Raw genomic sequence first — 21,575 nt, 5'->3', positions numbered from 1 at the left:
AGATAGTCACATTTAAATAATAAAGTGAACAAAGACTTGCAATGATAATAAAAATGAGTAACAATAATAATGCTAATAAAAATTAAAGTTAAAATGTATTGAGCACTTACTTTGTATGGGATAAAGGTAGGTACAATTACCTCCCTTTATAGTTGAGGAAACTGAAGTTCAGACTTGACCAAGGCCACATGTCTAGTAAGTAGATGATGGAGATATTGGTCTATGTTTAACTCCAAGGCCTGTGGTTTTTCTTCTGCTTTTTCACATGCACAGTATCCATCATTGTGTATTTTTCCTGCAGATTCCAAGGATGGTGAAAGTTGTTGAGGAAAGTTCACCGTACTTTAAAGTAATCAGCCCCAAAGATATTGGCCACAAAGTGGCTCCAGGAGTGCCATCCACATTTAGAATCCTCTTCATGCCAGAGGAGAACAAGGTAACAGCAGCACTGGCAAAAAACTGGTTAAACACTTGTCACTAACACTTGTCTAATACAAATACCACAACAATTTGCAATGCAATTTTGAACATTCACAGAAGTGTTGAAGTTGTTGGTGGTATTGCTGGTGTTATTGATGTTGTTGGCATTGGTGGGTGGTGGTGGTAGTATTGTTGTCATTGATGGTAGTGGTGGGTGGGTGTTATTATGGTGGTATAGAATTGTTGGTCCCGTTTTCTTCTCTTTGGGCCTAAGTGGGGACTTGTCAGAAGGAGGAAAAGAGTTTTACCAGCATGATTGAAGCAGCGAGGATGGAAAACAAGACTTAAATAGGCATAACAAAATGTAGGCTATATGTAATGTTAATAGCACGTGTGCTTATCTGTGTTGCACCATTATGGCTGGAATCGGGAGTCAGCCACACTAGCTCTGGGTCCCTGCTTCTCCACCACTAATACTTACTAGCTGCTGTTAAGGTCATTCCTAGTATTCCTGCTACCATTGCTATCATTGCTACTTTTCTGGAGAGCAGGGATGGAGAATTTAATGTGATCTGTTAAGCATGTACTCATAGAGAGTGGCCAAAAATTCCATTATGATAATACTGCTGTTACTATTTTGCCACTTTGTAGTATTACTGTTTATATCTTGGGTTGTGTTTATGGACTTGTAATTTTGTTGGAGGTACTACTGAAATAAAAAGATAAATAACTCCAGATGCAGGGATTTTTGTTATATATTATTGAATTCCTCATTTTTTTTTTTCTTTTTTCTGGAGGCTCTGTGTCCGACTACTATTTGTGAAGAGAATGGTACCTGGATTTAGTTTTGGTGGTGGATTCCTACACTGTCATTTCAAAAGCTGATTATAAGCCTTTGTGTGGCTTGAAATACAAAGCCTGCTGGATTCAGGGGGTTAGATTTCCTAACTTTTTTTTTCTGTGCTGGCCAAAATATGTCTTCTGTTGGATAAGTATTGTTCTACCTGCAGGTAGTCTGGCTAAGAAAGGGAGACATGAGAATTTTTGAGGAGATGGAATGTTCTATATTGTGACAGGCATGTGGATTACATGAATGAATTTGTCAAAATTATACATGTAATATTTGTTCTTGTACACACACAGACACGCACGCACAAATTTTACCTAAAAAACCTGTATGACAATAGAAGGGGGAAGAGGGTGGAGGTGTAGATGAAACCAGAATAACAGAATGTTCATAACTGTTGAATCTGGATGATGGGTATACTAAATCACATTTTAGGGTTTGTTATACTATTCTGTTTTAAACTTTACATAATCAAAAGCTAAAAGAAAAGAAAGAAAGAAAGAGAGAGATATTTTATTACTGCTTGTCTATACAGTGAATAAATAGTTGAAATGTATTTTAGCTATATTGGTATTTACTTGTAAATATGAAATGCTACATTTCCATTGAGGATTGCTGCTTGGCTACTAGCTCTTTTATTCCCTCTTGCCATTCCATTTATCCAGCAAGGCATATCTATTGGGAAACTCCTAATTTAAAAACTTAACTAAGTTAAATGTTGTTATATTGATCCTTCGGCTAAATATATGAAAGTTATCTACACACATGCATGTATAGAGACATAGTGGGAATCATGGTTACTGATGAGAAATTTAGTGATGCAGTTTTGGTTGCATTAAGATTTTGTGTTGGACTCAGACTCTTAAGTTCTGTATAATTTATAAAATTCATCTTTCTAAAGACAAGAATTGTTTTCTCCTTTTGCTGGCTAAGACTGGTAATGCATATTCGGTATCTGCATTTGCCCTCACTGTTGGAAAGTCGACAGGGCCATGCAAGCATGACCAGCTAGGGTTAGGGATGCTGTCTTCCAGACTGCTCCAGAATACAGCCAAGGAGTAACTAGAGCCAGATTTATTTTGGGAAAAAATAAAAGTCAGTCATTTCACTGTGTCATTGTTTCTTCACTTGGGCAAATTGATAGCCAAAGTACATACATTTTTTTCCCCCTTCTTATCCCCTGCTGATCTAAGCAGACTCCATTCTCATTTACCCTTCTCACATCTGGAGGTGAGATATATAAATTGTAGCATGCCACAGTTAATAAGCCAGGCCTCTTGCAATTGGATTTTCAGCACCCATGTATATTAGCACATCGAAGATGATAATGCAGTTTACATTTTTCCCTGTCATCTATTAATCTGGCTTTCTGGGCATGGAACTTGTTAAGAATGCCAAATACCCAGATAACAGGTGCAGCAAATTCACTTTGGCTTTCCTTATCTTTCTTCACACAGACTTTTAAAAAACTGATTGGATATGTCATTAATCTAATAATCCTAGTGTACATATCATGCACTGTAGAAATATAATAGTCAATATTATCATTAAATAACACCATAAAATTCTGAAGCCTGACATTTTTCTTGACCTCTTAAATTTGTATCTTTACTATTAAAATGAGAATGAAAAATATTAGGCTTTTGTATGAAAGCAAAACAGAGTACTTCCTTGGACTGAAGACAGCCCCTGTTTGCAACAGTATTGTCATATGGAAATGGCAGCAATGCTTTGAAGAAAGTATGAAGTGATGAAATTAGATTACCCCCTTATGTTTTAAGACAATTTCTAATTTGTTGTCAAAATGGTCTTCGTGATTGGTTACTGTGAAATTTAAAAATCATAGCCTGAGTAGAATAGAAAATGTGAATATGTTTTATATTAGCTAGTTGTACAATAATAATAAACTATAGTGCCAGCATTTTGAATTAAAATGGAGGTATCATAAAATTTTCTGCAATCAATACTTTTTGTTGGCAAAAATAATGACCAGGATTTTGTTTTCCTATTGCCTAGAATTAGCCCTCCCCAGTTTTTGTCTGGGTCACCCCTGGAACCCTGGTGCTTAGTACAGTGCCTGACACGTAGGAAGTGTGTGGTAAATATTTGTCAAGTGAGATGAGTAAGGAAAAGTTCATCTCAAGAAAATATAGAGAAGTTTCTTCAACTTGAAGATGGCCGACAGATGACAAAAGCATATAAAAAGGGCTAAAAATATCTTTTTGTGTCATGAACATATTAGATGTTAACTTTCTTTTTGACAAAAAATTGTTCGAAAATTTCATCTGGAGAGCATTGTCATACAGGATAGCATTTAAGGATATAAAGTAATTCATGGCTAAATCTCTCCTAGTAGAGGGGAAAGAGCTCAGAAGAAATATTTTGGCTTTCAGTTTCCTGATTGCCCTGGATCTTAGCACAGTGAAAGGGGCACATCAACTGAAGTGGTTGCTTGGCTTGTGTGCTGACAGTCTCCCAAGTAATAGCATCTGAATTGGTTTTAAACCAGTAGAGCAGTATATAATGGTATATTACATAACCTAATATAATCATATTAAATGGCTAGCTTCAGAGATGGGAATACATTTTAAAGGAATTGTTTAAAGAACTTTATTTATACGCTTTTATGGGTATGTGACTTGATTATGAAAAACTATGTAATTCTGATCAGACTTGAAACCTTCCTTATTTCAGACCTTGAAAAGGTTTGAAAACATCCCTCTCAATATTTCAATTAGTCTCCTATTTTCAGCTGTCTTAAATTTTTAATAGAACAAGGCAGAGGCTATGTGAATTTAGAATAAAAGAAGACAAAACACTTCAGGATCTCCTCTCATCCTGGATTCAGCAGCAGCTTTTGTTCTTTCTTTCAAAGTCTCAATTAATATTGTTTTCACACGTGCCAGGTGCTTTCCAGTTTATAATTCCCCCCAAAACCTGTACCTGGCTGGTTTCGATCTCCTAAGAAAAAGTGAAAACAGTGCTTATCTCTTTAGGATTCTGTTGTAATCAGATTAGACTTTTGCATTGTTGAAGTCTGTGGGGTTTTCTAAAATCAAATATGCTTAGTGCAATTTGTACTTCTTTGTGTCTGTATAACATAATTTTGGAGCCTGGCATTACCGTCTAGAAACCAGAATCTATTGCACAGCTAAGAGTCTAACAACTCAATTGTAATAAATTTCATGAATACTGTCCATTAATTTTTATTACTCGCTTGGCCTTAGGACTTTTATGTTTGCAATTCTCCTTGCCAGGAACACTCTGTTCCTAGATCTCATCTGGCTGGCTCTGTTTGCCGTTCAGGTCTCCAACCAAAGGTCACCTCCTCAGTGAGGCCTCTTTGGTTATTCCAATCTAAAGCAGCCCTGCCCCATATTATCACTTTACCACGTTTTATTTTCTTCAAAGCTCTTGTCACTTTCTGAAATTATCTTGTTTATTATTGTTATCTGTATTATTGTCAAATTTTTCCTATATGCCATACACAAATTACTGTTTTCAATGGAAAAGTTTAATAATGGCAGCTAACGTTTATTGAGCACTTGCTTCTCACCAAACACTGGGCTAAGCACTTGACCCCACCTGTCCAGGTCCGTGTCATCTCTTGCCTGGGCTATTGCAGTGGCTTCCTAACTGGCCTGCCTTTGCCCACGGCAATCTCCTTACAGTCTTTTGCCACATAGAAGCCAGTGTGTTCTCTAAAACGTGACCCAGGTTCCATCATGGTCAGCTGTCAGCATCGCAGACACTTTCAGCCATGCGTAGGTCCTAACAGTGACCTATAAGATCCAGTGGGATCTGGCCCCCACACCCTCTTGCCCTGTGTCTAAACACTCTCCTTTTGCTCTGCCCTGGCACCTGGCTTCAAATCATGCTTCCGCCGGAGAGCCGTCCACCCACATGGTTTCATCTCTCACCCACTCATGTCTGTCTGCTGAAGTGTCACCTCCTCATAGAGGCCTTTGCTGACCCCTACGTAAAAGAGCTCTCCAGTCACTCTCTGTCCCTGTATTGTGGTTAGTTTCTCTTCGCTCATCACTAACCACCATTTTATTGCTCAGTTTCCTTCATTCAGCAAATATTTGTTAAATGTTTGCTAAGTACTAGGCCTTGTTCTAGGCACTGGATATACTGAAGCAAGAAGATAAAGAGGGCATAAAGAGGCCATTAATTAGAATCACTATTCTCATACATGACTTGAAGGATAAATAGGGTTTGGAAGGACGGTATGAGGGAACTGATGTAAACCTCCTTTGATCTAAAGAAAAATGTGCCTTGCCTGTCACTGTCCCCCGCCCTATCTCCCTAGTACCTGGGAAACACATGAAACATGAGCTTCTCAAGTGGCTGGTAGGTTTTAACACTTGAACAGTTCTCTCTCTCTCTCAGAAAAGAGAATCTCATTAAAAGTACATCTGTAATTGTCTTGAGAAGTTTTCACAGAAATATACTAAGTTGTTTCGCAAAATGCCTGGCGCACAGCCAGTTTTCTTGCACAGTTATCTTGATCGTGCTCGTTTCCCACAAATAATGATCGTACCCTTCCCTTGCAGGATTACGCCCATATCTTGACCTGTGTTACTGAAAGAGAAAAGTTTATCGTACCCATCAAAGCTAGAGGTGCGCGAGCCATCCTAGATTTTCCTGACAAGCTGAATTTTTCCACCTGCCCTGTCAAATACAGCACCCAGAAGATTCTGCTAGTACGAAACATTGGCAAGAAAGATGCAGTGTTTCACATCAAAACTCATAGGTATGTGTTCCTTTGGCTCTTGTTTTTGATTGATTATAGCTAAATCTAGTCAGCACTAGTAGTTTTCTCAGATAGCTTTGGGGGTGGAACTGCTTGTTACGATCTTCAGTTGCAAAGCTGGAAGTTCTCACTGATGTAGGGTAGACTTCCTCATCCTCAGAGGAAACTAAACTTCAAGGTTTAATATCTTATATACATTTTTTACTAAATCTTCTACCTGTTTGGTTTTTTGAAATTTTTTCTTTTACTATCAAGAATGGCCCATGGGAATTTATAAATAAACAAATTAGTTTTGACCAAGAATTTTTATAAGTGGCTTGATTAGTTTTCAGTTGCTGTTCAAACACATTGCCACAAACTTAGTGGCTTAAAACAACACATATTTATTATCTTACACGTTTCCATAGGTAAGAAGTTTCACTGGGCTAAAATCAAAGTGAGAGTGGGGCTATGTTCCTTTTTGGAAGCTTGAGGGGAGAATACAGTTCTTTGCCTGCTCTGGATCCTAGGGGCCGTCCACATTCCTTGGCTCAGTGTCCTCAGTTTTCTCATCTGAAAAATGGGGGAAAGTATACCAGCCACTTCACAGGGTGGTTGTGAGGATAATAAACATAAACTCCCGGTACATAGCAAGTGCCATGTAATCAGTGTTTGCTCTTTTATTTTTTCTTCAAATGAGCTAATGCCAGTGTGGTAGGCACAAAGATGGCTCTCCAGGTATGTCCATGTCCTCATCCCCAGAACCTGTGACTGTAGTATTATTATTACATGGCAAAGGGGGATTAAGGTTGCAGATGTAATTAAGGTAGCTAATCGGCTGATGTTAAAATCAAGAGATTATCCCTATTCTCTGGATGGGCCTAATGTAATCACAAAGGTTTTTTTAAAAATAGAAGAGGGAAGCAGAAGAGTTCAGAGTGATGCGATGTGAGAAGGACTCAGCCTGCTATGGCTGGCTATGACGGTGAGAAAACTGAGGGAGATAGAGGTTACATCACTTTCTCAAGGGCACGGAGCTAGTAAGTGATGGAGTTGGATTTTAATCTGAATGTTTATGGAGTAGCCACGTTGTAGACACCATGGGACAAGATAAAGGATGATGAGACAATCCCTGCTCTCAAAGAGTTCTCTTATGACATGAGAAAGAACACTTTGTTATGGGACATGAGAACAGTGGCTGACCAGTGGGGCCTTAACAAGAATGACTGGTTTGCATAGACAGGAAGCAGGGAGACAAGTTTTTTTTCTATGACTTTCTAAAAATTAGTGTGTATATTGATCTAGATTTAAGCTACTTTTTGGAAGGGCTTTTTCTGTGGAATCCTTTCCTGGTTTAAGGACACATCTCTACAGAAAGGATTAGCATTTGCTTCTGCCTGGTTCCCAAAGATTAGGCTACTATGGAATACTCTTTTGGTAATTTCTTGGCATAGGCACTACCACTCCTGGACTGTTAGTGTATGTGCAAACCCTAAAACTGCATGAGACCGAAGTCCAGAGTTATGAATTTCCTAGAGAAACTTCATTTCCTTTACTCAAACCCAAGACAGACATTTTCTTTTCCTGATGGGAGTACGTTTTGGTAGCCCTTCAAATTTCTCAGGTTTATATGGGGATTTGGTGTCAGTCTCCTGGCTTGACTGTCCCAAGGCCTTGTCTCCTGCTCCAGCAGGGCTGTTGAAAAGCCAGGCTTCTAGGTTGTTGGGAACCCAGGCCAGAGCTAGCGTTAGCTCAGTGGCTTCCTGCTCTGGTTCTCAGTGTCCTCTTTGTTTGGGAATCCTGTGAGTTTTCCTTATTTTTGTACATGCTCAACTACACATTTATGTAAGTTACATTTTTTCCAGTCTTTCTGGGTATTTTCTGGTGGAAGAGTTCTCAAGTTACCTAGTGTGCCATATTGTAGGGCAGCAGGGCTGCCATAATTGCGGTTGAGGGCACATCCCTTGAGAGAGAATTTGTGTTTACTCTTCCAAGTATCCCAGGAGAATCATTATCTCTGAACCATTTCATGTAGATCCACATTCTTGTCTAGTATTATCTCCTGGCTGAAAAACTACCTTTAATATTTCTTGTAGCATAAGTCTATTGTAAATTCCCTCAGTTTTTGTCTATTTGGAAAAAGTCTTTATTTTTTTCCTTCATTTTTGAAAGATAGTTTTTCCACAGTGTAGAATTTGGAGTCAACAATTACATATACACTATTTTTTTTAGTACTTTAAGGATGTCACTCCATTCTCCTTTGGCTACATTTTGTTAATGAGAAGTCTGTTATAATTCTTATCTTTGCTCATATATAGGTAGTTATCTCCTTTTCTTGGGCTGTTTTCATGATTTTGTCTTTATATTTGGCTTTTAGCTCTTTGAATATAATGTGTCTACGTGTGGGTTTTGTTTTTGTTTTTAAGGATTTTGTTTTGTTTTTGTTTGATTTTGGTTTTAATCCTGCTTAATGTTCTCTGAACTTCCAGATCTTTCATTATTTTTTTGAAAATCTCAGCCATTATCTCTTTAAATACTTCTGCTCCATCCTTTTCCACTTTTTCTTCTGCTTGTAGGGAAGTTCTTCCTCCCACAGGTGAAAGCCACAGGTGAGACAGCGTGCACATGTGCCATCTCCCTTGGGGGCTAGGGGTTGTCCATCTTTAGATTTCAGACTGTTTGCCCTGCAACCTCAGCAGCCTGACAGGCTCCAGAAATGTTGTGATTTCATTATCTATCTGACTTTTCTATATTGTTAGGATGAGAGAAACACTGTTTCCAGCTTTCTGCATTCTAGGTGAAAGCAAGACTCTGAACCACTTTAAATAAATCAACCATCAAAGGCAAAGGAAAAGTTGTTTTGGAAACCAGCATCTCCTGACATTGTTCCTAAGTGCTAGTACAGCCTTTGTCTGTCATCTCATGGTGAGCCTCATGTAGTTTGAATGAGGGAGAAAGAAGCAGGTTGTTCAACTGGCTCACCATGACTTAGAAAGAGCCCATCTTTTTGAATTAAAACCCCATCCATAATACACAAACCCTATCCATAATACATACTAAAAACTTCCTGTTACATTAGCATTTTTTTCTGTGAAATAAAGAACCCACCTGAGGTGGAAAGACAAGTGTTGGCAGCATATCTTCATGGACTGTTCGGCTGAATCCTAAAAACTGCACATAAATGGCGATGTCTTACATATTAGATGCATGTAAATGTGAATCAAAAGTTACTTGACAGATTTAATACTGTGAAGTTGCAGAAAAAGATCTAAAACTCTTCTATCCATATAACTATGGATGTGAATCATCATCTTTTTTTTTCTCATATAGAAAAATTTCTAAGGTAAAATGGGGAGCCAACTCAAGGACTAGCGGGGAATCATAAACATAAATGTTAGAGCCTCTGGCCCAACACTCCATTATACAGATGAAGGAAGGAAGGTCTGAGAAGGGAAATGACTTGCCCAAGTTTCCCCGGTAAGTTACTATGTAAACCTGGATTAGAACAAAGATGGGCCAGCTCTGGGCTTGTTTGCCCTCAGATCCATTTCTCGCCATTCCTCTGCTCTTCTCAATGTCACTGTGGGGCTGTGGTAGCCGTCCCAGCCTGCTGGCTCAGCTGGATTCCAGCTGGGGATGACCAGTCAGGGCACTAGAAGGAGACTGAAGGGTAGGAAGAAGGAAGAAGCTGGGGTATTTTTTCTCCTCCTTCCTCATCATCAGCAGAGTCCCCAGCAGTGGTTGCATCTCCTCTATGGTTCTAGCTGCAGTCAGACTAGATTGCCATGGTTCCAGCTTCTGCCAGGTGACCCTGTTTGGCCCCCAAGACCTGATAACACTTTGTCCTCTCCTTTTGTCTCCAGCCCAAGGGCAGGAATGGCTAACTGTTATTACTAATCCCTGAGCTATCTAACCATCTTAAGTTGGGTTTCTCATCTCTTCCATCTTCTGTGTAACCAAGTCTCTCAGTTAAATTCCCAGCTTGCAAATGTGTTTGTTTTCCTGTTTAGACTTTTCCTGAAATAGTAGTTTTATGATCTTTCCACAAAAATGCATGTGTTTAAACCATGTCGTTGATTCTGTGAGTTGCCTCAAATCCTTCCAATCAACCCCTTTTCTGTTTAAATTAGCCATAGTTGGCTTCGTTGTTTGCAACTGAGAACATTGATGGCTATAATGGGAAAGAGTGTGGTTAATTTGTGGTCATATCATGTTGAATTAGAATCTCTGGGAAGATCCTCTGACAAGTATCCATTCTAAAACCTACAGAGATGATTCTGTTGCCCTGACAGAGTTCTTCAGTTAATATGACTGTCAATGGACCTGGTAGAACAGTGGATGTAGTTTGAGAATTTGGAATCACAATCGCAGGGTCTACTTTTGGTCCTGCCACTTTTAGTGTCAATATGAAGCTACAAACGGGACATCTCACAGGAAATTATTTAAAAACCAGATCGTCTTTTTTCTCATTGAGGTAATGATTTGATTAATGGTCAGTTTTTAAAATGGTTAGGTTCATGTCAATTATAAAAAACAGAACTTTCTTTATGTGACTATTGCCGCTATTAGAATGTGAGCTTCTCAAATGCAAGGATTGTATCTAACTCTTTTCATTTGTATGTCCTCAGTGTCTAGCAAAGTGTCTAGAATAAATAAGCACTCAATAAATGTTTATAGGATGCGTAACTAACAATATATCACAAAGGCAAAACTACAACTATAAACCTCTACAATAAAATTTTTTTAAAAATATGCTCCAAGTACTATAAAATAAGCATAATATTTTTTGCACTAATAAAAGGAGCTGCAATGTGCTATAAAATATAGAGAAAACATAAACTATTACTGTTCGACTTTAGCACAAATTTGACCTAAAACTCTAGTAGGTATCAGAATAACTTTGACTATTAAAGTAGGATTAATATTGGACTGTGAAATAAAGAGGATTAGGAAGCAATTTCAAAATCTAAAATCTCAAGGTAGGAATTAAATAAGAAAGACTATCTGAAGAAAAAATACTAATATCATATTCAATATTTAATATAATAGGACCAATATTTAGTCTTGTCCTAAAATATTGACTCATTTGGATGGAATAGGTTTAGTTCTTAAGGACAGTTCATAACTGATGGAAAAACCTTCAAATCTTTCTCATGGATCATGATTTTTCACAAAGCCAGGTTCCCTCTATAATTAAGTATTCAGTATTAATGAGGATGTGATATCAAAACCAAGTATTTTGATAGACTGCACCGGTCTTATACCCTTGAGGAGCAATACCTTTTACTTCTTTGTAAGAGCATTTTCTGATACTTGATATTTGATAGCCTGTTCTGCCTGTCTGCATTTAGTAAAATGAAATACAAAATCAAATTATAGACGATGTGTAAGCTCCAGAGCTTAACACACTCTACCCAATTAACATCTGATTTATCGAGAAAGCTTAGGCAGCTCTAAGAGGCAATGGCAATCCCAGGTGACGGTCTAACTACTGAAGAAGAAAATGAGAGCACAGTGCAGGAAGAAAAATACTAGGAAGTAGGGAAGCAAAGATAGAAGAAAATTTTACAATGTTGTTTTGTGGTCCCAAAGCCAGGAAACAGGGCTCAGTTCTCAATTCTTCAGATTCTTACTGAGGCCACAGGAAGAAAAGAACTTTGAGACTGGGAGACTCACCTGCATCTTCCACGAAGCAGACATTCTTGAACTACTGAAGGTCTGCTCCTTTTCTCTTTCGCCAAGATGTCACAGAAGTTAATAACCAAAAACAGAGATTTTTATTTCCCTATAAAAGTTTATTGTAATTTAATTCAACAATCTCTTCTGAGAGGCCCCTATGAGCACATAACTGTGGATAGGGTGTTGAGAGATGTTGAAAGATGAAGCTAATCGCATGGCTGCCATGTTCAGGGTAGTTTGGAATGGGCAGAAAGAACATGGACTTGAAGGCAGGCTTTCCTCCCTGCTCCACTAATACCTAGTTGGGTATCTTTGGGCAAGTTGCCTGTCCTATTGGAGCACCTGTTTTTTCATGTCCAAAATGCAAATAATAATACCTACTTTCTCAGGATTTGTTCGAGGATTAAAAGAACTGGTGTATGTAAAGCTCCCAGTAGCATAGAATATGTGCTCATGAAATTTTGTTTTCCCTTTCTACTCTTATCAACCTTCTAGCTATTGGGAGAGGCAAGCATGAAAAATAATTCTATTACAAAATAAACCACAGTAAGAAGTAAAAAGAAAGTTATAGCCTCTGAAGGTAGGAGATATTTTTATTTATAAAAAGAAGAATCAGGGAGGATTCTAGTTAAGAAGTGACTTTGCGTCTGCGCTGTGATGGGTGTCTTCAGAAGGAGTATGGCACATGGGAAGTGGTGACTATTCTGAGGGGTCCTAGCAGTTCTGGATTGTCTGTGTGCTGGGCACAATCTGGTGGAAAGAGAGAGCAGGTGCAGTGTTGGGGGAAATTATAGGTGAAGAGACTAGAGCCTTCCTACCCCATCCTGCTCCAGCACTGACTTGGGATGTTACAGGCACATAGGCTGTTTGGACAGATGTCTGTGCATAAAGAGGATGCAAAAACCAGAACAGATTGTGTGGGACCTCCAATGCCTAGGAGTTTGAGCCTGATCGCATAGATAATGAGGACCACCAAAGGTGTCTGAATGAGAGATTGATGTGTCATGACCTCTGTGTGGTTTTTACACTCTCTCTAGATCAGCATGAAGGGTTGAAAGGAGAGTGCTAAAAGCTTGGACTCATCTAAACCACTCAAACTGTCTGGGGGATGGGCATGCTTGTAGCTCTGATTCGGGCAAGGCAAAAGCAATATGTGTAACCTAAACATTTGTATCCCCATAATATTCTGAAATTAAAAAAAAAACCCACTCAAACTCATCCTCAAGTTCATCTTCCAGCATCTAGGGGGTGCCACTGAGGGAGATAAAAACAAAAATAATAGTAAATACTCATATGGCACTTCCAAGGCTCCAGGTATTATTCTAAGCACTTTACCTATATCAACCCTGTTAGCCCTCATTATAACCCTGTGAAATAGGTGCTGTTGTTACCCTCCTTTGAGGAAACTGAAGGTTGACTTGCCCAAGGTCATGGCGGAGCTGGGTTTTGAACTCATTCAGTTGGCTTCAGGGGCCAGACTAATAACCACTGCCCTAGGATGCCACTACAGCAGTGCCTGGGGTTCATTGGAGGATTGGTGCCATAGGTTCTCAGATGGGGCAGAGAAAGGAAGTGGGAAAATCAAGAAGTGAAAGGAAAAGAGATCAAGTAGAAAAAGCAGAGAAAATAAACAATAGTCTGAGATAGGAAGCACCTGAGGTCCTGCAGGAATACTCTCAGGTACCACCCAGTGCTACCCTTGCTCTAAACTCTCTACCCTCATAGCAGAAAGCTTAGTTTTTCTGAAATTGGTTTTTCTGAAATTTTCATCATCTGACAGAAGATTTAAGGAATGATGACTCTAAAAACTGTTGTGATAGAAGTAAATAATCAGAAACAGCTTGGTCTGCCAGACACATTGCATAACACATTACTTTGAAAAAAATGGCAATTTAAAGAAGTGAAATGGACCATGAAAATAATTAAATGGGCTAGGCTTCCTATTTAGAAAGAACTCTATAAGTTATTTAAGATATTTCACGATCAGATCCAACTTCTCTCTTACTATTCCCTTCCAAGACAATTAAATGAAATGATTTCCTGTTCCCAAATCAACCCTCACTCCCCACAATGTCTGCATCCCCAAATTCTATTTTCAAGACATAGAACTTGTCCCCAGTTTGCCTTTCCAGATGCACTCTCTGCCTAGCCCTGGAGGAGACTGACTTCTGGCTTCTGGTTGGGTTCATCCAATGAGAGTCCCGCAGACAATCAGACAGGAGATGTGAGGTCAGGGTATTTTTTCCCCTGCTGTCTTCTGCCCAGTGAGCCCACTGGGTTGCCTGTGTCCCTTGGCTAAAGCTCCTTGCTCCTCATAAGGGAGCCTTCTCTTTTGGCCTCTCCTTCCCAGTTTCAAAACCACTCCTTCCCCATAGCTCATTGGGCTTAGAAGTGGTAGCAGCTCTACTGGTTAACACCTGGGGCATTGTGTCATGTCATCTCTTGTAGTTCCCCCCTACCTTCTTCTCACCCCTTATTTAAATAGACCCTTTGTTAAACTGACCTGGAATTATCCTAATGTGAGTGAGTGTGCCGTCACTTTCCTCTTGAGACTCTGATATATTTTTCTACTATGATGCCTTCTCTCCTCTGACCTCTCACAAAACTTGATTTTTATCTCTTTGAAGGCACTATGCCTTTGCAATTGCGGATATTTGCATACATGCTTTAAATCTGTCCCTTACTGCAATCTCAGTGTTTAAGGACAAGGGCAGAGTTTTAGTCATTTGCAGTCACCGTAACCTGAGTGTCTGAGCCCAGCAGGGACACTTCAATGAACGTCAAAAGAAGGGCTGAACAAACAAGAATATTACTGCATTGTTTAAGTTTTCCTCACACTTGCTGATCTATTACTGTTATTTGAACATTAAAATAAAAGTTCTTTCACATTAAGGAGGAAAGTGTACTTCGCTTCCACACCACAAAATTGCAGTTTGGGATTTGAGCTGTCTGCAGAACTAGAACTCGCCTCCTCACGCTAGTCAGAAATGTGCTCTGATGGTGTGTCTCCATGTGTGTCGCAGGCCTTTCTCTGTAGAGCCACCTGTTGGAACTCTCAACGTGGGAGAGTCCATGCAACTGGAAGTGGAATTTGAGCCACAGAGTGTGGGCAGTCACAGTGCAAGACTTATCGTGTGTTATGACACAGGTATGCATTATTTTTGTTAAACATTTTACATGTTAAGAAATATCCAATGGGAAATATGATAAATCTAAACAGGAAATGGTTATTTTTGGCTACCTTAGAGTAAGCTAAGGTCCACGATATAATGAATCAAACAGTGAAGGCCTCCAAAAGAAATGATGTTGAGTCAGACAGATATAAATCCCACCTAACTTGTGTTCCCAATGCTTGAAAACCTGAGAAATACGGGGCTCAGGGAGGAACCCAGAGCCAAAAGTCATACTGACAGATTAAGGGTATTTGCATGTAAACAGAAACTTGAAGGTAATTTAATACAATGGGTTTTCCATTTGATTTGTTGATACATTTGTCTGACATTTAAAAAATGTAAACCCCAGTTCAGAATGTTCTTGTATGTGCCCACTGTTCTATGTAAGATCCAGTTACTTTAATACTTAGGACATGCAGATATCTTACTTAACATCTTACATGAATGTAGGATTGTGTCTATTGCCACTAGCATTTTCTTGAGGGCTGTGTCCTGTGTAATCATTGTTTTTGCAAATATTTAATTTATGGTCATGTGGACTGCATGTACATTATATACTCTCTAAAGCTGGTTTTCAAATTAATATTTTACCAGTACCATTTATTATTTCATGATTTTTCTCATTTCCCCCTCACTTCCTTTTTACCCATTCGTGCTGATTAACCCAGATTATCTGCAGAAGGACATTGTGGGGAGAAGTACACAGCCAGGGAAAGTGACGAATGCCATCGAGGTCACAGTTCTGAGTTGCTGGCTTTGTGGAAGCATATCTGAACAGGAAAATTATTCAAGCCGTTGCCTTAGGAACCATGGTTAAGTGGTCCTGGCTCCACATTGCCCAGCATAACAACACATAAGCAGGGGTGCAGAGTGTTGTTTTATCTGTCAGTATTAGCTGTAGTTCACTGGCCACTAGCAAGTGAAACTAGCTTAAGTGAAAGAAGGAACTTTTGACTCATGTAACCAATGGGGGAAGGTTAAAAGTGCAGCTCATGATACATCAAGGACATCAATTTTCCAAGGTAGTTGTGCTATTTTACACTCAAACCAGCAACGTAAGAGTTCCAGTTGCTTCACATCCTTGCCTACATGTAGTATTGTTTTGTTAATTTTAGACACACTAGTGGTGTAAAGTGATGTCTGACAGTGGTTTTAATTAATGATTAATGATGTTGGGGACCTTTTCATGTGCTTACGGGCCATTCATATATCTTTTTTTAAGTGTCTGTTAAAGTCTTTTGCTTGTTTTTTCTTTTATTATTAATTTGTAAGTATCCTTTATAACTCAGTATTCTAAATACTAGTCATTTGTCAGATATATGTATTATTAATATTTTCTCTCAGTCTATAGTTTGCTTCTTTATTTCCTTAATAATATTTCTTACTGAGTAGCAATTTTTAATTTTGATGAAATCCGTATTATATTTCTGTTTTAAGATTGTTTTTTGCCTCCATGCTGAGAAATCTTTGCCTTCTCCAAGATCATGAATATATTCTCTCCTTTGTTTACTTCTAGAAAGGTTATAGTTTTAGTTTATTTTTGTGTATGTGTGAGGTAGGGACCATGTGTAATTTTTTTCTCCCCATATATATTATCGGTTCTTCTCCATTCCTGTTGTCTCATTCTGGAACCCTGATTAGAGTTACTTCATTGTTCTTGTACTTAATCTGTTATTGTTTTATTATTCATGCTTTTTAACTTCTAATTTATGTTTCCCATTTCTTTGTAGACTGATCTGGGTACTTTCTTCTTATCCATTATTCTATTCAGTAATTCCCTCTTTAGTGAACTCGCATCTGCTATTTTAATTTTTTAATTATTATAATTATTTTCATTTCTGGAAATTTTATTTGGTCCTTGTCAAATCTGATTGTTCTCCACTCTTTTATTTTTCAAGATTCCCCCTTATTTCTTAAATACACTAAACATGGTTACTTATATTCTGTATCTGATAATTCAAATATATTAAATCTATTTATTTAATTTGTTGTTTATTGTTTCTGCTGGTTTTCAACCATAATATCTTATGTCTTTTTGTGTTTTGAAATTTTAGATTTAGAATCCCAACTTTGGGCAGGTGCTGGACTTTATCTCCTGTCCTAGCCACGCAATACAATCTTCAAAATCTTATTGACTTGAATATATTTGACTTGAATATACTCTTATTCTTCTAACATGGTGATTGATTTTGAAATGCTAAATCCCTGCTACATTGTAAGATAAATGCAAGTTTTAAATATCATCATTTTAATATATCACTGAATTAGATTTGCCAATACTTTGTTTGAGAGTTTGGTTTGACATCCAAGTTCATGAGAAAGATTGTGTGCAATTTTCTTTTCATGTAATGCCCTTGTCAGGTTTTGGTCTAACAAAACAAATTGGGTCTCATAAAATAAGTTGGGAATTATTTTTTTATTCTCTAGAAAACGTTTTAAAAATATTCTTGTTATTTCTTCCTTAAATAATTGAAAATTTTATTCTTCAAGCCATCTGTCTAACCCAGCTTTTTAAAGGGAGGGGGGCAAGTTTTACATTATTGAGTCTGTTTCTTAAATTGTTTTTCAAGGAATTTTTCCTTTACTCTAAAATCTTGAATTTGTTGGCATAAAATTGTTCCAAACCATTCCTAATCTTTGTAATGTCTTTAGGATCCTTAATGATATCTCCTCTTTCATTATTGAGATTGGTCATTTGGGTCTTTCCTCCTTTTTTTTTCTCTTGATCTGTATTGTTAGGGCTTTAACAGTTTCATTAGTTTATTCAAAGAGTCTCAATATTTAGTTGGTTATTTTTATTGTTAACTTCTTCTCAATTTCATTGATATTTATGCTCTTTATTATTTTATTCCTTCTACTTTCTTCAGGTTTGATTTGTTGTACTGTTGCTGTTAGCACGTATACTTAGATCATTGGTTTTCAACCTTTCTTCTTTTATATGAATAATATATGCATTGAAGACAATAAATTTTTCTCTAAAGTTGACTTTATCTTCAGCCTATATGTTTTTACATGTTTCATTTTCCTTAATGCTTAATTGGAAACATCTCAGAATTTCCGTTTTTATTTCTTCTTTGACCCATGGGCTATTTAGCAATGTGTTGATTAATATTCAAATACTAGGGAACTTTCTAGTTATGTTTCTGTTATTGATTTCTAGTTTAATTCCACCAGTGACAGAAAAAAAATCCTATATAATTTCAGGCTTTTCAGGCTTTGAAATTAGTTGAGACTTACATTATGGCCTAGAGTATGTTCTATTTTGGTAAATATTCCCTGTGTACTTGAAAAGGGTACAAGTTCCATAAATGTCAGTTAGGTCGAGTTTGTTAATAACCACGTTATTCAATCTCCATTTCTACTAATTTTTTGTCTCTTTGTTTTATCAGTTACTGGAAGATGTTATTAAAATCCAAACTATCATTATGGTGTTGATGTTTCTGTTTTTTGGTGCTATCAGTTTTCTTTTTTTTTTTTAATTTCAATTTTCATTTTTTATATTTTGAGGCTATAATACTTGGTGTATACACATTTAGGATTATTATAGCTTCCTGTTATAATTAACCATTTTATAATTATAAAATGTCTCTGCATCTTTAGTAAGATTTCTGACATTAAAATCTACTCGATCTGATACATATATACTATAGAAGCTTTCTTTTTATTAGTGTGGACATAGTACATTCTGCTCATCCTTTTACTTTCAACTTTTCTGTCTCTTCATATTTAAAGTGTGACATTTGGAAGCATCACTAGGAGGCTGTTTTTTAAGTCTAGTCTGAAAATCTTTGTCTTTTGATTGTATTATTGAGTCCTTTTATGTTGAATGCAATTACTGATATATTTGAGTTTGAATCTTCTGTTTGACTATTAAGTAATTGTTACCATTATGGGAAAGTTATTAGCTGAATTTCAACAAAAACCTTTGTGTTATTAATGTTGATAGTGGATGAAATTGGAAAAAAAACGGGTGTTAATAAACTCCATCAGTAGTAACATTTCTTCTGTCTGGATCTCCATATCTTTGTTGAGGTAACATTTTTGTTTATGTCGGTCCCTAAAACTAAGTATTGGAAAAACTATGGCTTTACAATTACCTGTAGATCACTGTATCATGAGGTTTTTAAACAAGGAGTTTGAAAAATAATTAAGTTAATCCTTTTACTTTCACTAAATTAATTGTTGGTTAATATATTAAATAAATTACCTTTAAAATATTGTTTATTTCATCTTTATCTCATTCTTTTTAGTATTTTGAGTGTATTTTTAATACATATGACATGTGGACACTATAGTATATGAGTATAATTTATAAAGAAACAAGTCTACATATGTTGGGATATAATTTGAAAAAATTTTATTTGGTTGAGTTTTGAGTCCAGCTGATTTAGAGTGCTCATAGATCCATAGAATCAAAACTGGAGAGAAGACTTCGGTGATAATCTAATCCAGACCTTAGATTTTAGCAATGAACAACTGAAGCCCTAAGAAATTAAGTGGCTTGCCCAGGGTCATGTAATGAGTCAGAAGCCCAACTAGAATCCCAGTTAAAACCCAGACTCAGACGCTTCACTCCTGGGCAGTGCTCTTTTCCCCACAGTGGACGGTCTAATCTCCCAGGTGACTACACGTGCATGTTTGCTCTCTTGATCTGCTGCCTTTGAAATGCAGCTGCATTCTCCAAGTGGCCCTGGATCTTGAGTTAACTTACATATAAACATTTGGAACGACACCCATACTTACATTTATGCTTCTATGCTAAAGGAAAGGTAGGATGAACCACAGTGAATATTTGTGTATTAAAATTTGATCATTCATGGAAAAGTTGGTTTCTACCCCCTGAGATTGTGTTGTCAACTTTGGTGAATAAATAAAGTTATTTTCTGAAGATTTCAGAGAGGCAAACTGTCTTGTAGCATTTTTCCTTCCATGACATAAACTGCTGCTAAGAATATGCTTTCAGTCTTTATTGTGGGTTATCAATAACCAGAACCCATAACCTTCCATTAGTGAAAAATGGTAATGACTGCCTGAACACAATTAATCAGGAAGCTTTTCCAAGCAGCCGTGATCACTGGCTTCTCATTTCACTAAATAAGCATCTGATTGAACTTTCTGCAGCTGTTTGAAATATGAATTGATTTAAGGAGGGAAATTTAATATGAGCTGTTGATGAAAGTCTTTTCTTTGTACTTCCTCAAACAATGTTCCAGAAGGAGCAGCACTGACGTTCCTCAGCAGGAAGTACTCACTCTCATTTCCAGCAGTTGTGTTTGTTCCTTCAGTTTCTGCCCCATCCACTGGATATATTCTTGATTAAATGCAGCTGGAGGATTTCTTTACTTTTTTTTTTTTTTTTTCCTCTGACAATCAGAGTTTGAACCAGTGCTCTGGCAATTAGGGAGGTTGAGTATAAAGCTTCACCAATATCTAATATTTTACTCCTTAATGTTTTCCTGAACCAGAATTCTTCCCTCCTTTCTCCCTGTGGGTGCTTGTGTGTAGTAAAATCAAGTTTGTTTAGACAATCGATTTGACCCCAGAAATGATTTAGTTACCTTTTTATTATAGTCTAAAATTGAGAAAGAACTGAAGTAATGTGATACCTTTTAACAAACTCATCTCTCCAGAAGAAAGAATAGAGTTACTCAAGGCTTCGTTGATAACAACAAAACAGAACAACTAGTAGACTCGTTCTATAATTTCAGTAAAACTGAGAAGTGAAAATACATTTGATTCTTAAGAGACAAATGGTTGTTAACTGCTTAAGTTTTGCACTTTTCAACTGAGAATTGAGAAACTATATGTAATATAAGGGCTCAAAGAAATATTAATATTAGAACAGGCTTTTTAAAAAGACATCCTTATTGAACCTTTGGTGACTAGAATGAGTACTAGCAGTAGGAGTACAGTAGTGCTGTTTCTTCAATGCCTGGGGAGGTTGCTCTCATCTTAGAGGTGACATTAACGATTGGCATAATCAGGAAACAGAGCTGACATACTTATTCAGGATTTTTTAAAGTATTGTGTCTCTTACTGAGGAGGCTACTCTTCAATTCAGGGGTCAGAAATTGGCAAGTAGGCTTTTTCCCCCAAAGGTATGATAATATTATTAAACGTACATGCAATCATAATATTAGTGCTTCACAGGGCAGCTTTATGATCATTTATATACTTACTCTAGTAAGCCTTCTAAAACCGTGAAGAATTTCTTGTTTTCTTTGTACAGGCTAATAAAGGAATACCAAAATATACCATATTAAGTAATCGAGTATGATATGATACTTTTCGGTTGAAATTACTAAATAATATCTGAGTATATCTATGCAAACTTACCTGCATGAACTTTGTTTTAATTGTGTGATTATTATAATTAATTATAAATATGTGCCATTATAATTAAAAAATCAGCAAAAACGTAGTTATCATAAAAGAAGCCAATGCTTTAGCCTGGCTTTAGAGGCAATGGAAACATTACTTGGCCTACTTTTCTTCGTTTCCTATTCCATAGCTTAGGATAGAGAGTAGCAGAAGTGAGGACACCTTGATTGTCAGGGGACTGTTTAGGGCGATGAAATGAGGTTTTTACAAATTGATAACAAGCGGAGATTCTCAAATCACCAGATGTTAGTATTTAAAGGGACGTTAGAGGACATTTCTTTAACTGCCTTCATTTTAGAGATAAGTAAACCAGAGCCCACATATGTTAAATGACTTTACA

At 37.2% G+C, this 21,575-nt stretch overlaps 1 protein-coding gene across 3 annotated transcripts in view; it reads left to right on the top strand.

Moving 5' to 3' along the window:
- HYDIN (HYDIN axonemal central pair apparatus protein) overlaps positions 1–21,575 on the top strand; it is a 296,336-nt gene that overhangs the window by 37,533 nt on the left and 237,228 nt on the right. For all 3 annotated transcript variants that reach the window (XM_045534000.1, XM_045533999.1, XM_045533998.1), the window contains exons 5-7: positions 302–436; positions 5,824–6,023; positions 14,705–14,829. In XM_045534000.1, coding sequence (XP_045389956.1) covers positions 302–436; positions 5,824–6,023; positions 14,705–14,829 — 460 coding nt within the window. The remainder of the gene's footprint in view (positions 1–301; positions 437–5,823; positions 6,024–14,704; positions 14,830–21,575) is intronic.

This window comes from Lemur catta, chromosome 20 (genome assembly GCF_020740605.2).
Source record: "Lemur catta isolate mLemCat1 chromosome 20, mLemCat1.pri, whole genome shotgun sequence".
NCBI classification, from domain to species: Eukaryota; Metazoa; Chordata; class Mammalia; order Primates; family Lemuridae; genus Lemur; species Lemur catta.
This window is presented reverse-complemented; position numbering and strand designations above follow the sequence as displayed.